Source organism: Peromyscus leucopus, chromosome 17, assembly GCF_004664715.2.
Source record: "Peromyscus leucopus breed LL Stock chromosome 17, UCI_PerLeu_2.1, whole genome shotgun sequence".
In the NCBI taxonomy this organism is placed as follows: Eukaryota; Metazoa; Chordata; class Mammalia; order Rodentia; family Cricetidae; genus Peromyscus; species Peromyscus leucopus.
The window spans coordinates 16,079,086-16,096,853 of NC_051077.1; the positions used below are offsets into that span (position 1 = coordinate 16,079,086).

Below are 17,768 nucleotides of genomic sequence, written 5' to 3' on the forward strand. Positions count from 1 at the left end.
TCCCTCCCTCAGAGAGCTGTTGGGAAGATTAGCGTACACATGAATTACTGGTGAGCTGCATTGCAGTTTTCCAGAGAGTATACACAGTAAGCTGCCTTCATCTCCAAATATAAAATTCAAAAATATAAACCATTTTTGTGGACTGGGAACTGAACCCAGGGCCACACATGCTGTGAAAATGATCCACCACTGAGCTCTCTCCACACACCCAAATAGAGGATGTTATGAATACTGATGTGACAAGCAAAAAGTCATGTAAAAATTATTAAAGATAATGGATCAAATTGTCTTAGGCTATAAAATAAATATGAAACATAAATGATTTTCATATTTAACTTGGTTCCCATCTCCATGGTATTTTATCACATATGAATAATAATAATAATAATAATAATAATAAATAAACAAAAATAAATAAGTGAACCCAAACATTTAAAATCTGAAGTGCTTCTGGCTTCCCGCATTTTGGATAAAGGGGTCTCCTGCTCTCCAAACTAAATTCATTATTCTACAAAGCAGAGGTACCATTATATATGCCTAGCTTTAGGGATCCAATGAGCTGATGTAAGTAAAACATAAACGGTCAAGTTCTACACAAAACTAAAAATTGTATTACTCTATGCACAACTTGGCCGCAATTCATCTGCTTAGCCTCATCTATTCCACATGTCTACTGTTTGCATTGTCTCCGGAGTGGGGGTGGGAGGGGCTACAGAGAACAATGACTTTTTTTTTTTAACTTCCTATTCCCAAGGGATATTACTTTGAGGAACTATGACACATTGGAATGAAAAAATTAAATACAATGGTCAGAAATATAATGAAAAAGTATTCAAATCAATATGTCATAAAAACCTACAGAGAGCAGCAGAAAATGCTGGAGTGGGTTCGCACCAGCTAAATTGCATATTTCTCTGAAAGACCAGTTGGGGTGTTATACTGATTGAAAGTATCCTCCAAAGGCTGATGTCTTGAAGGTTTGATTGACAGAATATTTAGAGGTAGTATTCCGGCAAAGTGATTATATTGAAACATACTGCCCTAATAGATGGATTAATATATTGCCAGATTCAGCATTGAGCAGACCATTTTAAGCTGTAGAAACTCTGGACACCAGAGTCTGATTGGAAGAAAGGAGTCACCAAGAGCATGCCTTTGAAATCCTCCTCCTCCACCACCTTGCTCCCTAGCCACCATAAGTGATCAGCCTCCTCTATTACACATTCCAGCTGCCACACTGTTCTGCTTCACTATGGAATCATGGCAATGAGGCCAGCAGACAGCTAACTATACCTTCTGGACCTAGGAGCTAAAATCAAGCCAAATGCTTTCACTTTTTATGTTGTTTGCATCAGGTTTCTGTCCCAGTGACTAATGAATGAGCCACATGGTTTTCACTGGGAAGGGCAGAGAAGACCTAGGAGGCTGGTGTGTAAAAACCCATCCAAAATAGTGTAAATCAGTGATGGGCAGGAGGACAAAGGCATGGGAGTCACAGGACACAGATAGGAACAACAGCCCAAGAGAAAGAAGCATGTGGGAACAAAGAAGGCTGGTTGGGTAGCTCTGACTGTGGTACCCATAGAGCTCAAGGAAAGGGATGCAAATCCAGCCATCTTTGACTTCACTTCTTGCCTATGATGACTGCCATCCCAATGACCATATTTAAGCTTCCTCCCCCAGGGACCTAAAACAAGAAGGAAGGTGAAAATAGCCAAAACCCAGCAAGACTCAGGTGCCTAGTGGTTTTTCCTTGGCAAAGGAAGGGAGCTTCAGAGCTCAGGATGTAGAAGTCCATGCAGCAACAAGGTTTGCATGCGTATTTGTCTAATGCTGAGGGTATTTGAGCTGCAGACATTCACTTTTTAAATAACTTATATTAACCTCATGTTCCCATCTCTCTTAGAACAGCAAGTTTTTTTTTTTTTTTTCCCATGAATGTTTTCAGAGGAGTAATTTCTTGGCACTTAATTACTAGTATTTAACCAATTCAACGTTCTCTTTCCTTTAAAGTCCATTAGGTTTCTATTACAATATTATACATTCTAATCAAATGTGGTTTTCTGCAAAGGTCCTCATTGTCAGTCTCCTCAAAGCAAAGTTTATCTGGACTATTAGACATTCTCTGTGCTTTGGCTGCACCAAATTAGATTAATTATTTATACCTGAGGCTTACTGCTTCCGAAGGTGGGCACCTCACTTCACATTTCTCTAGTCAATTATTAAGAATCCTTTTTTTTTTTTTTTAAATAAAATCCTCATTTCATAGTCTGTTTGAATGAGGTTAGACACAACAGTCTGGCAACTCATGTCTTAAGAAGTCCAATATCATAGCTTCTCTTCGGGTTTTATGCTGGGGAACACATTAGTAACAAAGGACCCTTTCATTTAGAATATTCTCACCAGGGAGAAGAGCAAGGGGCTCCTCACTTGGGCTGGGTGCCAATCTGAGCAGAATTATCAAGTCAATGGGAAGCCACAGATAATGCACAGATCTTCATGCCATGTATGCATCAGGAATAATGAGAAATCCAAAAAGGGGCCAGAAGAGTCTTTCAACTCACCCGCTAATTTTATAACAAATTAAAGATATCCAGCAATTAGCTTTGAATCCAGATACTTGTGTTTCTCCAAACTCCTCTTTCTGATGGCATCTTTAAAGTACTAAGACAGGGCACACAGTGAATTATGCTGAGCATAACCTGAAGAGGGCTTTACATAAGAATGTTAGGACTGCCTGGAACCTCCAGGAGGGCTAGAGAGCCAGGCCAAGTTGCTACACAGCAGCAATAAGCAATCACAGTGTGGGGTAAGTACAGTTGGCAGCACCAAGCAGTTAGAACACAAGACACATATCACAACCGGGAGATTTGGAAGAGGTGCATTCGTCTAGATCTTTGGAAAGTGGGTAGGTAGACCACATTCTCCACTCACTTGTTGCTTCTCCATCTCATCTTCCAAAGAACTCCTGATTGAGAGCTGACCACAAAAGTGACCTAATGACCACTTTCTTGAGTTTTATTTCAGATAAGTGAAACTTCAAATGAAATCTCCAAATACTAGCAAAACTTGACAAACAAGTTTTCATAAGTTACTCTTGATTTCTAGAAAGGCAGTGAGAAAACAATTTCCTTTCTTTTCACCTGTTTCTACCCCATGGTGGTGATATTCTATTTGTGCTCTAATCAATAAAGCTTGCCTGGAGATCAGAGGAAAAAGCCAGCCATTATAAGTAAACACAAAAGTCATGCCATGTTAGCACATGCCTTTAATCCTATCACTTTCGAGGCAGGGATCTGTCTGGATCTATGTGAGTTCAAGGCCACACTGGGAACAGAGCCAGGCGTGGTGGCACACACCTTAAATTCCAACACTAGTTAACCACTGAGGTCTGTAGGTCTGTGCAGACAGACAGGAAGTGACAGAGCTGGGCAGGAAGAGGAAGTGATGTAGCTGGACAGAGAGAGCAAATCAGATGGCAGAACAGCAAGGCATACAGGCATGGATAGAAAGTATCTCACTTTTGGAACCCGCAGAGCTGGTGAGGTAAGGTTAGCATGTGGCTGTTCCTATTCCTCTGATCTCTCTCAGGTTTTCATCCCTATATCTGGCTCCATGTTTTCTATTAATAAGACCATTTAGAAATTTATCTACTTCCTATCACCCCTAAGCCTGGTGTCTAACTCCTGCCTAGCTCAATAGGACTTTATCCAACAGAAGGAGTTCATTCTGTTCATGGTGATCAGTCAATGGCAGACCTAGCATGGTGCTGGACCCAAATTAGAAAACCTCCTCCTCAACATTGCATTGATGTCAAGGCTTCAACGGGCTCTTGACCTTGAATTTTCTAATTCCAATATCATCTTTGACTCCTTGGTGAGATTAAAAAACAAAAATAGTTCCAGGCAGGCAGGCAATGGCTCAGGGCTAGAATCTGTCTGCTGCTTACCTTTAGAGCCTTAATTCTCAAAGACATTGAATTATTTTGAGCAGGCTGTTTACCTTGATGTGAGCAGAATTAGCCCTAGACACTAAGCCTTTATGGCAAGTTTTATTGTCCAAGGCAAATATAACCTGTTAAGATTTATAGGCTTTATTAACAGCAATAACCATTTTATAGCCAGCATCAGTAAATCAGGGTTTATTGAGAACTCTACAATTTTAATCTGTAGAAAACCATTAAAATGTCGGATTTTCATTGGACATAATTTCTAACTTTTATGAAAGATAGATTTTTCATTTAATTGGGCAGTATAAAAAAGTGCAGTGTGGGATAATGAATTGTTTTGAAAAGAGCAAATTGGTTTTAGTGAAACAACAAGTGTCCACCACTAGAGTTGCTATCTTTAGTTACAACTGCCCCAAGGTTAATGTTAAGAGTAATTGTAATGGTTATGTATGTTCTGATACATCTAGCCATTAGGATGGGATCTTGAAATCTGGGACAGCTTGAGTTATCATCAGTTCACTTTTCGGGTATTGGGTGAGCACAATGTATGGTCAATGTAATAATTTCATTCAAGTCAGGTCTAAATACGTCTGGTGGCAACCTTCAAGTTTACATTGAGCACTTGCTGAAAGGTGTTCTGCTAACAAATGCCATCCCTAATACATTGCAGGGGGAGGGGGAGTAAACAAGGTGACCTTCATCAGTAAATATTTAATTTCTCCATGGGCTACATAACAAAAGAAGGAAGTGGGAAGGTTTTCACAGCACCCTTCTATTGGGAAATGCCAAGTTTGTGGCAGCTGAAAATGGGGGTTCTCTCAGCAACTCTCATAATTACTCAAAACAGTGCATTGCAGGAGACTTCAGCTTTGATCTAGTTCCCTGACTACAGCAGGACTCTACTTCTCACTAAGAGATTCAAGGATTCATTCAGTTTTAAAAGCAATGAAGTGGGGACTGAGGCAATAGATTGGTAGACAAAGTGCTGCCATGCAAGTGTGAGGAGCTGAGTTCCATCCATAGAACGCATGGGAAAAAAACCTGGGTATGGTGGCACAAATACTTTTAATTCCAGAGCTTATGGAGGTAGAGATAAGGAGATCTCTGGAGCTTGTTGACAAGCCAGTCTACTCAGGCAAGCACCAGACAATGAGAGACCCTGCCTCAAAACACAAAGTCGATAGTACCTGAGGAACAACATCTCAAGGTTGATTCCTGGCCTCCACATGTACACACATGCATATTTGTATACACATATGTTGCCAGAAGTTTTCCTGTGTCCCACCCAATCCTCAGCCGCTCAGAGCCAAGTAAACACTCAGAGGCTTATATTAATTAAAACTGTTTGGCCAATAGCTCAGGATTACTACTGAATAGCACTTGCACTTAAACTTAGCCCATTTCTGTTAATCTACATGTTGCCTGTGTTCCGTGGCTTTATCTGTGTGCCATTACATGCTGCTCCCTGGATGACAAGCTGATGTCTCCTCACTCAGCCTTCCTCTTCCCAGAATTTTCCTTGTCTGCTCACCCTGCCTATGCTTCCTGCCTGGCTACTGGCAAATCAGGGTTTTATTAAACCTGTGTACAAAAGCATTATCCCACAGCACACATATGAACACATGCACATACAAAATAAATCAATAATGAAATATAAATAAAAAAGAGGAAGAACCATAGAAGTAAACAATGTCTGCCATTAATTTAGTCTTAGAAATTGCACTAAATATTCTGCATTTTTTTCTTTTTTGATTCCTAGCAATCCTACAAAGAAATATTGTTTTCTTTTTCTAGTGGGGATTCTAAGCTTTAGGGTCACTGGTGACCTGCCATATCCCACACTGAGGGATAAATCCAGATGATGTACCAGTGTCCCTGACAGCACATTCCCCTTCAGTGAAGACATCACCTGCCCTGCAGCAGGCTCAGGACAGGAACCAAGTGTTGATGTAGGATAGCACATGGTCTGGTGCTAGTAGTCATAGTAGTCAGTCAGCATAACAGAGTCAAGTAAGCATTCGACTCCAAGGACCATGATGTCTCCCATTGCTTTACCATGCTGAGAGTCTTTGATCTGTCCTACAGCACATCTATGAACACCAGGGTAATAACCCTCTGATCAAGACTTCACATTGTGCCCCTGACAGCAAATGTGAGTCTTTTTCTGACAACCCCTTTTGCCAAGGGCATGGCCAAACAGGAACATGAACAATGAGTATGGAAGTCACTCTGCCTATTCTTCTTTTTCTCCTTCAAAGCCTGTTCAAGTGAACCATGGACATTCAATTCCTTCCGACTGCCTATGACAGCATCACCCAGTCTCCTTGCACTGAGAAAGGCTCCTACCATGTGGTGTTGCAGGCTTCTTGGCCCTCAGTTCTGGAGTCTCCATCTCCCTGTACTCTGCTCTTTGCTTCACTACCAGGTTACTGTTTCAGAGACACAGAGCATGCATAGCAGATCTAGGGTCATGGGTAGAATGTCCAGGAACTCAGCAGGCAGATCTGCTCTCACTGACCCAGGGCTCTCAAGCTTCAGAAAGGCTTAAGGAAACCTCCTAACTACATCAAAAACAAACAACAAAAAACCATGGCAAAATAGAAAAAATATAATTTTTAATTTTAAAAATAAGCAAAAACAATTACAGAAAGGACAGCATAGTTCTGAACTTTTGGGTTAATGTCAAGTCTTGACTAATAATCTGAAAGATCTGACCCAGTTACTATAAGACAGTCTTGAAATTCCTGGACTGTTCTAGTAATTCAAAATCTTTCTTTGCAGTTTAAACACAGTATTTGGAATAAGAAGGTGCCCCATAAGTGGAAGCTTTATAGTCTTACACAAACCATATATTTTGATCAAGTAGATGAGTTGGTTGCTAAGACTATCTTCAGAAAAAGGTCATTGTACTAATACATGTCTCCTGCAAACAAGAATTAGCCATGCCCCAGAGGTGACTTGCAGTAAACCCAGTGGGAGAATGGCTATCTAGGCCACTGAGGGATAAATCCAGATGATGTACCAGTGTCCCTGACAGCACATTCCCCTTCAGTGAAGACATCACCTGCCCTGCAGCAGGCTCAGGACAGGAACAAAGTGTTGATGTAGGATAGCACACGGCCTGGTGCTAGTCAAAAACTGTGGTGGTTTGAATGAGAATAGGCTCTATGGGCTCATAGATTTGAACACTTGGTCACCAGAAGTGAAACTATTTGAAAGGATTAGGATGTGTGGCCTTGTTAGAGGAAGTGTGTCACTAGGTGTGGGCTTTGGGGTTTCTGAACAGCCCATTCCAAGCCCAGAATCGCTCTCTTCCTGCTGCCTATGGATGTAAAACTCTCAGCAACTTCTCTAGCACCATGTCTACCTGCATGCTACCTTGCTCCCTACATTATGACAATGGACTTAAGCCTCTGAAACTAAGCAAATCTAAATTAAATGTTTTTTTCTTTTAGAAGAGTTACTGTGGTCATAGTATTTCTTCACAGCAATAGACTACTAAGATAATAACTATGACAACATTTCACAGTGTTAATCACGTGACTGACCAGTTTCCAAACACAGCACCCAGTGACTGCCCATACTGTAGAGTTCACCATAGGACTGTCCTTTTATTATGTGGTCAAGAAGTATACTCTCTGATCTAAAGATCACTCAAGAGATGCTGGAAAAGATGTCTACCCTGGGAGACTATAGCTGTGCAGATACACAGACATAGTCACTATTCATTCCTTTTGTCATCTTTCTTCTCCCAGTCTCCCTTTCATACAAGGAAAAAGACAGACATATGAGACAATAACATCTATCTGTGTTCCTAATGAAAGTCAAGGAGCTGTGAGTGCTGGTGCTCAGAATCCTGTTGTTCAAAAGTCATTTCCATGATAAGGCAAGAGGGTGCCTCCCTGCATCAAAGCGATGCTAGATATAACAGCATGGGCTGTGCAGCAGTCCACTTACCCACAATGCAAGAAGAACTCCCCCTTAGCTACTTCCAATGTAAAACCAAGGAAACAAAAGTTCTGGCCCCTCTTAGCCCAGAATCTGTTTGCAATCATCCTCCAGACTCCACGGCTTCTTAAAACAGACATGTAACTAGTTTCATCTGGCTTAGTGCTAAAACATACTTTACAAACTATATCTTATTCAAACAAAAAGTGGAAAGTATACTGGGCTGAATAATGATTCCATTTCTCTCTTTATTTGGAAGTCGAGTCTTTACAAATGTTTGTGACCCATAAAATTAACAGAAGGCTATAGTGGATGGGTGCAGAGCACAGTCCACTTGGTGGTGTTTTTTTTTTTTTTTTTTTTTTTTTTTTATAAAGATGGAAGTATTCAGATCCCCAGTGACACAGAAAGGAGGTCACATGCAGGTAGAGGCAGAGACTGAAGTGATGTGTCCACCAGCCAAAGAAACCAGGGCCTGTTTGCAAGCAACAGAATTTAGGATACAAGCCTGGGACAGATTCCCTTTCAGCACTCCCAGGAGAAAGTGACCTACCAACCTGGACTTCCAACTCCTACCTCTAGAACTATGGGAGAAAAATACTATCATTTTAACTTTTCTGGGTTGTGGTTATTTGTGACAGGAAATTATGTGAAATGAATTAAGGAAGCTAATGCCTATGGCTTCCAAATGGACAAGAAGCTAAGTACCATAAAGTAAACTGTATATTCTTGCTGTCTTTTTATCTCTTTCAAATATTGTTCTTACTAACATTGAAGAGACCTGCTTTGCTAATTGGGGTTGCAGCTAAAAAACACCATCTGAAGCAAATGAAGGGAGAAAATGGACTGAGCCAATGGATACACCTTATATCATTTAAAGGGCAGGCGGTTAGGTAAGGAAGATGGAGGGGTATGCTTTGGAGCATTGATGCAGGTCAAATATTTTTAAGCATATGACCAGACAGGGAAGCTGCTTGCTCCTAGACAGCAGCCTCCTGCACAGGAATCCTCCACTAAGCCTACACAGCATGGGAGCCTGTATTGTCTAGGAAGGTGTTTCCATAATGGGTAAGGGTGTGTGTGTGCACATTCACAGCTATACCGTGCTTGGGAATGTTACCTTATTAGATTATTTACCCTGTATGGTTCCCTTTGTTTTCCCTCTTCTAATCCATGCCATCAAATATAGATGGGGGATGTTCTAGTTATTTGCTAGTACCTAGTACTGAACAAAAAAAAAGAAACAAACAAGTCTACTCACGAGTCTGACAGACCCTCCAATCCTCCTTGACAGAAACAAGAAGCTAGGCTCACTCATATTCAACAAATATTGAGCATCTAGGTATGAGAAGATCTTTTGGGTTTTTATGGATTAACTTCTTCCTTGACAAATAAAATGTATATATGTATGATTGCTAGTGTGTACATGTTGTTATAAAATGTGTATTTATAGTGGAATGGCTAAACTGAGCTAACATGTCTATTAGCTAACATGCTTATCATGTTCTTAGGAGAACAATTAACATCTATTATATCAACTTTCAAGAACACAATTATTGTTAACTGCAGTAGTCATGATGTCCAACAGAGCTTTATTGGTGAAATTATTAAGGCCACTCCATGTAGTTAAAAGGGAGATTTAAATGGCGTAACTTACAAATGAAGGGATAGGTAGGTGGTTGGTTCTGGTAAAGACGCAGCAGTCCAGTAGTGTTCTCTGGAGAACTCTCCTTGGTTTACCTCTAGCGTCCAGGGTCCAAACAGGAAGACAGCGTGGTGCATCCTGATCTCGGGTCTTCAGGGCCCTCTTTTGGCCCTGCCTTGTAGGTATGATAGTTACCAAAGCCTCAATGGGGGTTGGAACTTCCAGACCAAAGCTGGAATGGCTACCCACTACAGAGCTTTTGAATCTATTCTTCTCAAATGAAATCCTGTATCCTTTGACATCCCACCAACTCTTGGTAGCCACTACTCTACAGTGAACTTTATGTGCTCAGTCTCTACATGAAAGTGAGAACATATAGTTACCAGTCATCTTATTCCTTGTTCATTTCCTGTGATATGATGTCAGAGAGGCTCATGCATGTTGTTAGGAATAGAATGACATTCTTTCTAAAGGTTATTTCTTTACATGAACAACACTGCCTTTCTCTGCTCACCTGCTGACAGACACAGGCTGATTCCATACATTGACTACTATGGACTATGACTAGTGTTCAGTAAGCGAAGACGTGTAGATGTCTTGCAGGTATCCTGACTTCATTTTTTAATTTATATATGCCCCATAGTGAAATTGTGGGTCATATACATATATATAATTTTGAGCATTTTAAGCACCATCTTTCCTGTTTTCCTTAGTGGCTTGACCTCCCTACCATCAGTATGCAAGGAATCATTTTCTTCATCTCTTTGCCATCATTTGTCACCTTCCTCCCTTACTATAACAGCCACGTGAGTACTTTTCATATTCTGGTGTCACAGGGATAGGAAACATATACACAAGATCTCCTTACATAAGTTCAATCCCAGTAGGACAACAGAAAACAAGCAAGGCCGATATAGTACAAGGGACAAAAGAGACAGAAGGAAGGGCAAGGGGCTGAGGAGGAGAGGGTGTGGAGGGCAGGGGTGACATGGTCCAGTGTCCACAGCAATTCACACTAAGCAAGTAATACTTTGTGTAAGCCCTAAAGGAAGAGTGGTTGAGACTGCCACTGCTGAACCCAGCATGTGCAAAGGACCTGCGGTCGAAGCATGGCTTTGGGAAAATATGAGGAAGAAGGTGTGGCCGTACATACAGAGCAGTGGATGTGGTAACAGGAAACTCATCATGCTGGACCTTGCAAGGCACAAAAATACTCATTTCCCGCAAGTACCTGAGACCCCTAGAAGATTTGGAAGGGAGACTATATACGGCTGGGAGCCCTTTGTGAGGTCATTGATCTGAACATTGGTTTTCCTGCGTCTCAAAGGTCAAGGCTGTACCAGAGAAATAACAAAATTTCCCCCCAGCTATAAAAATTGACTCCTAGACATCTTACATAAACAACTTCTCCCAGGCAGATTGCTAACAGAGGGCATTAGCCTCTTTCCCACCCAGGCCTACCTCCTGTTTGCAGGGTCTGCAGAGGCTACATGCATCCGTGCTGAACTATTTGTAAGGTGGGATTCTCAAAGGTGGGCAAAGGGGGGCTGCAGGGAATGCTGTCATAGCAGGCAGGCCCGTGGGAACACAGGCGGTCTTAAGCAAGATGACACAGTCTCCTGTGCATGGAGTGCCCTGCTTAGGAGGTGGGGCACGCACATCGTAGGATGCAAGAAAGTAGCAGAAGATTAATATCTTTTTGTTCTATATTAAGTAAAAATTTAAAAATAAGCATTTTCATTTCTAATTATTTCCTATCATGCATGGTGCTCTCACTTCAATTTTCAAGTCCGTTTACTTCATTTCTGTGGAGCATCCGAGCTTGAGTAGCATCCATCCAGCAGGATTTCTGCCTAACTATGCAAATGTGTGCTTGTGTGTGTGTGTGTGTGTGTGTGTGTGTGTGTGTGTTCATTCCCCTCTCTTCCTTTGTTCTTTCCCACTACAAATAATACAGATATTTTAGCAAATACAGATGGCAGATGTTTCTGATTTCCTTTCTCTTTGTTTCTGTTTTTCTTTTTTAAAGCCTTTCTACTTCTCACTGAACGAACTACAGATTCTGAGCTTCACACAGAAGAGCCATGGCTGGAACAGTTACTGCCGAATATAAGATAATGTCACATATTTACTTTTTAAAATCCTGTAAATGGTAGCCTGCATGCTCATTCCTCATAGGTTTGTCCGCAATAATTATATTACGAGTCAATTAGAACATGTGTTCAGAGTGATCCAAGGACTCAGAAAGCCTTCAGTGGGACCACATACTTAGGCTTCACAGTATGCTGAGGGCTCTAGGAAATATGTCTGGAGTCTAAAACCATGGTGACTTTGGATTCTAGATGCTGCACATACCATAGCCATGATGCCAGCCTAGAGACGGTAACACACCAAATGCTCAGAAGACGCCTGGTCCATAGGCAAGTGAAGAATGATGATGATGTTAACCCTTTCCCTCCCAGGGCACATTTCCAGGGAGTGCTGCCTGTTAGTGCACAGATGTGACCCACCAGCACTGTACAAAAGAGGCGGTCCTGACAGAACACAGGGCAGATGACACCAAGGTCCATCCTCAGATCTGCCTAGCAAGAACTGTGTGTCAATAGGAATGCTGACAAGAGGCATGTGCATTCCCCAGCTTTCCACATCATTTCTTCATTATGTCTTGCAAGAGAGACCAGACAGCAAGATGCCTGGCCTATGTTCTTTCTCCCCTCTTGGCCACATGGGCTTCTGTCCTCTCACTGAGGACAGGCCTGACTCCTTATAGAGGAGTCCTTCTTACCTCTGCTGCAGGGACTCCCTCTGGCGGGCGGCAATGCAACACGATCATGCCTTCAATAGGAACCTCCCTGCCTTGTGGATCTTGCTCAAAGTTTTTCCGTAAATCTGCAAAGAAGCACAAGATATATGTATGCCACTTTGAGCTAGGACTGGCATTACTCATGCGTGGCCCCAATACACTAAAACAGTGAGCTTCATGTCAAAAGTTAGATACACACAAATATGTCACTTTCTGACACTTCAGAGTATCGCTTTTCCAATACTCATAAATGCATCTGAAATATACCTTAACAAAATGGTTTCACCATTTTACATTGATAGGAAGGAAGAAAAACTACTAGAGGAAAAGAAAAAAAAACCTCATAATTTCATGAGTGTTTGCCAGCATTATCTGTTCAGCATCTGATGAAACACTTGGCCTAATAAATTACCGTCTGCAGCCATTATGAAGTTGAGATGCACATGATTTTCTTTTTGTTCACTGAAGAATACATTATTAATCTGTAACCTCTGTCATTCGCTTAACCCTCTGGGGAGCTGTAGAAGACAGTAATAGAGTGAGATCACCTATTAGTCTTTTTATTTGTAACCAGGGAGAAAGGGCCATAGCCAGTCACAACAAAATCCATAACCTATCCAACCAGATCTATAATTAAGAAATGCAAGGCCCTCTAGTCAAGCAGCCATGCTGGGTATGTGGGTAGTGCCCTTCACACAGGGCTCCGGGCACTTTGCAAACAAGCTGCACTATTAACCTTTTACACATGGAGAGGTGACACTTGTGGAGGTTAATTGGCTTGCCAGTGGTCACAGAACGCATCAGTGCCAGGGAGAGGGGAAAATTCATTCTGCTTCCTGACACTCAGCCTGACTGCCAACCAGCTTGGCCTTCTCAGGGAAGAGGACAGTTCAGCAGGGAGAGCGCCAGCTTCATTTGCATAGCTTTCTACTCCACCATTTTCAAGGGTAGGCAGCTGGCCTTGGCTCCTAGGGAGGTGTCAGCACAGCCCTCTGATGATGTTACTGAACAAGGTAATTCTTGCTGTCACCTGGATGCACAGGACAGTCAAGCCAGGACAGGTTGTTTACAATTCTTCCTCCACAAAAAGGATTTTCTCCTCCCTCCCTGACAATGTATTTTTCTTCAAATTGAGTATCTCAAATTACAGGCTGTGGATTTATTGATTTAATTTTCTTCAGTGCTTACAATAACATGAAATATGTCCTCTGTAAAGAGCGAAGCTCCAGAATCAGTTACATCTTTATAAATTGTATAAATACATTAAACTTGCTTTTAGCAAGTCAAAAACACCCGATGAATAACTAGTGCAGCCATGCTCACATCCGCTTCTCTCTGGAAGCTTTTTGTCCCAGAGACGACCAGCATCTGTATATACAAAGGCTTTGTATGTCTCTGGAATGTAAAGGATCCGCCTTCTCATACTCTGCTGTCCCAAATTCAGTTATAGAAGAAGCTTCCTTCTATCCAAGGTCTATAAATTGCCCTGGTGGTTCAGAGTTCCTGACTCTCAGTATGACGGACTCACAAAACCTCCAACAAAAGCAAAGAGCAAAGGGATTGTGTAAGCCTAGAGTTGGAAGTCTGTTTGCTACACAGTCCCACTACAAGACGTGTTTTGCTGTCACTCAAGGGAGTGCTGAGCCAAAACTCTCTTTCAAGAAGGGCCTCCCTGCTCAGAATTGTATCAAAACTCATCTGCAGGAGTGAACGTGAGTTCAACAGCCAAGAGGCCAGGGTGGTAATGGGAAGAGTTGTGATGTGGGTGGCATGTTTACTGTGTTGCCTTCACTATTGCTTCCCACCTCCTTGGACAATGCATCTGCCAAGAGGAAGTCTTATCCGGTGCTAGCAAATGAGCATCTGAGTTTTGCTACCATTGATTTTTCTGTGTTTAACCAAGTAAAACACAAAAGTATAACACTAGGAATTTTGATACATTCTTCTGCTTCTGCTTCTGCTTCTTGTCTTTACTCAGTACTAGTGAAAATGATAATTGTGGGGTTTGAATAGGAATGCCCCCCCATAAAAGAATGTGTTTGAAGGTTTGGCCCATAGGGAGTGGCACTATTATTATTATTTAGGAGGTGTGGCCTTGTTCAAGGAAGTGTGTTACTGTAGGGGCAGGCTTTGAGGTCTCTGGTGTAGCTTGAGCAGAGACCTCAAAGCCTGCCCCTACAATGGCAAGCTAAACCCAGTGTGGCTCACAGTCTCTTTCTGCTGCCTGCAGATCAAGATATAGAATTCTCAGCTCCTTTCCCAGTACCATGTCTGCCTGCACACTGCCATAATGATAATGGTCTAAACCTCTGAAACTGTAAGTCAGCCCCATTAATATGTTTTCCTTTATAACAGTTGCATGGTCATGGTGTCTCTTCATGGCCATAAAATCCTATCCACGAGAGTGATAAATGGTTATCCTTACTTTATACTAACTACATCAGCAGGCAGAAAGACAACCTCAATGAGGTCATTTTTCCTCCAAAGGAGTAACCTGTATTGACACTGGAATTAGTTTATTTCATACAAACAAGGTATTTGGGGGCATCTCTAGCAGATTTCAAATGGAAGAATCAGATCCAAGTGAGGACCAAGCAATCCTGCTTCCCCATCCCACTAACACTTGGAATCACTTGAAGAGTCTGACAGGAAGTGCATCATCACTTTCCAAGGTGTATGTAGAAAAACTAAAGACAGAGGAACATGGGACAAGGGCAGAAAAAGTCTATAAGGATGAATCCATCAGTACTTCAGGAGCCAGATATCACTTCAAGTAAGAAAACCCTTGACAGAGTTCTGATCCAATCCCAAGTCTGGTGCTGACCTGTCCTCCTAAGGAGGTTGTATCTGGGAATCTTTAAAAAAGGGGTCCACATATAAAATTATAGTTAGTCCTTGAACATATTCCAAATTACAGAAATAAACTCTTCAATATAGCAGCCAATGTCTCCTGTTCCATCTATGACCCTCACCCCAGGCCATGCAAACTCATTAGTTTCTGAATAGGCAATCTAAGCAACAGCCATTTTTCTAGATCCAGAAAGATACATACATGTACCTACACAAGTTCTAATAATGGGAAACTTATCTCCAGACACACAAAATGAATTTCTGCACAAAATAAGGGAACTATAAAACTAAAAGTAGTATCTTCCTGTGATAGGACCAGAAGCAAGATTCATCTTTGAGAATTTCTAATTCAAGTTCTGTGACATCAAAAGGAAACAATAACCAAGAAGCTAAAATAGGGCCTTATGGATCCATTAACATTTGAGATCAAGCAGTTGTGTTCAAATCTGAGCATGACACTATGAACACCTTCATCCAATAAATATCTTGAATTCTCTTGCCCTTCGTCTCTGCACCTCTAATAGGATAATAATTCCTAATACATATAGCTTTTTATTTTTAAAGTCAGGGTCCCGCTATGTAGCTCTGGTTGGCCTGGCATTCTCTATGTGGAACAGGATAACCTTGAACTCACAGAGACCCAGCTGCCTCTGCCTCCTAAATTCTGAGACTTAAAGTAAAGGCATGTGCAACTATACCTGGCAACATTCAGCTTTTATAAAGATTAAATATTAATACATAAAAACTTTCCAAGCACAATGGCTATGTAACAGGGTTAAGGTCTTATATATTACTACACCCTGTGATAAAGCTATGATGATTAATATGGGATGATTTTTATCATAAATCAGATACAAATTAATTACAAAGTGAAGCATTTTTCAGAGGCACTAAAATAAAAAGTATAATTTAGTAGATGATAAATTAAGTGGAAAAAGGTATTAAAATGAGTCATTGCCCTTCTGAAGAAAAAAATGTAGATCTGTGTCTTGCTTTATACTAAAATAAATGCCACAGTAATAAAAACATTTTAACAGAAAACCACAGCAGTAATAAAATATCTAGAGAACCTTAAGAAAAGGGGAAATTCTTCTAACTTGAACAAGCCATTAAGAAAATGATTGATAGGCATCATTTAGTTAAAAATGAAATTATTTTCCTTAAAACATTGCAAACAAAAGACTGTGCAGATAATGGCCTTAATATGTTACAATGTCTTATGAAATACAATGAAAATTATAGATACTCTGAGATAAAATGACAAAGGGGTTGAAAACCATTTACAAAGGAAAAGACAGAAATGGCCAAAGATAAGTAATGGGGCAGTATCAATAGTTATTACAGAAACGCTAGCTTAGCAACTACCAACACATCTCTTTTCCTCCTCTAAGTGAGCCAGTTTTATTTATTTCTTTATTTTAATTCCCGTGTTGGAAATGAAGTCAGGCTGGGATAGTCTTGAATATCACTAGAAGACAAGACCAGGTGTATATGAAAAAACAAGTTATAAATAGATTAAACTATTTTGAAGGTCCAATTATGTGGAAACTATCTGACAAATAGATATACAATATGTGGTCTATCGTGGAATATTATTTGGCAATAAAAACAAAATACTAATGCATGCTGTGACGGCTAAAATTTAAATGCATAATTTATATTTATTGAACATACATAGCCATTCACCAAAGGCTACATATTATGTGATTCCACTTATCTGAAACATCTGCAGTGGGTGGTAATGACAAACAGTGAGTAAATAGGTTAGGAGTCAGCTGGGGCTGCAGTTGAGTGAGAGAAGAAGACTAATAATGGCCTTTTCATTAATATAAAAAAAATCCTAAAATTGCCCTGGATGATGGTTATAGGCCTGCAACTGTATTCACAACTATTGATTTCTATATTTAAGAGAATCACATGTTCTATGGTATTTCAGTAACACTATAATTTTTAAAGTTTCACCAACACAACTCTATAATTCTACAAGTACAGCTAAGCAAATGATTAGAGAACTATGTGGGAAAAAATGTAGGTAGGCTGATCGTGCCTCAAACCCTTGCTGAATCATAGGAAGAAAGCTGAACATTTAATAATGTGGGAATAGTTAGTATCATTTAGTGCATTCACACAATGGAATACTATGCATAAATGAAAAGCTAGAAGATTGTGGTATTTAAGATTTAAAATTATAATGAAATGCTAAACAAGATAATATAGTGTGATCAATCTCAATCATATGCATTATATATAATATTATATATATATATATATGTGTGTGTGTGTATTTTATATTAGAAAAAAATCACTAGGCAAATATATACTCATTACAGGATATAGCTACTTCCATATGGCAGTACAGAAGTGAAAGTTAAAACTCTTTCCTGGATAGCCCTTCTTTCTGTTTGACATCAGTGTTCAGAGAATGTGCCACAGTCACAGTCGTTCACTCACTGTGGAACAGGAACGAGACCCTGCCAAACAGTGAAGGTTGTGCCATGCAGCACCCTGGCTCCCTGGTTGTGCATGCTCTCACAGTAAAGGTAGACAGTAAACAAGCATTTAAGAGGTAGAAT

The 17,768-nt window shown here is 40.6% G+C and overlaps 1 protein-coding gene across 9 annotated transcripts in view; it reads right to left on the reverse strand.

The window, feature by feature from the left end:
* Positions 1-17,768, reverse strand: part of Unc5d (unc-5 netrin receptor D) — a 555,548-nt gene that overhangs the window by 193,159 nt on the left and 344,621 nt on the right. For all 9 annotated transcript variants that reach the window (XM_028891808.2, XM_028891807.2, XM_028891806.2 and 6 more), the window contains exon 4: positions 12,328-12,431. In XM_028891808.2, the coding sequence (XP_028747641.1) occupies positions 12,328-12,431 (104 nt within the window). The remainder of the gene's footprint in view (positions 1-12,327; positions 12,432-17,768) is intronic.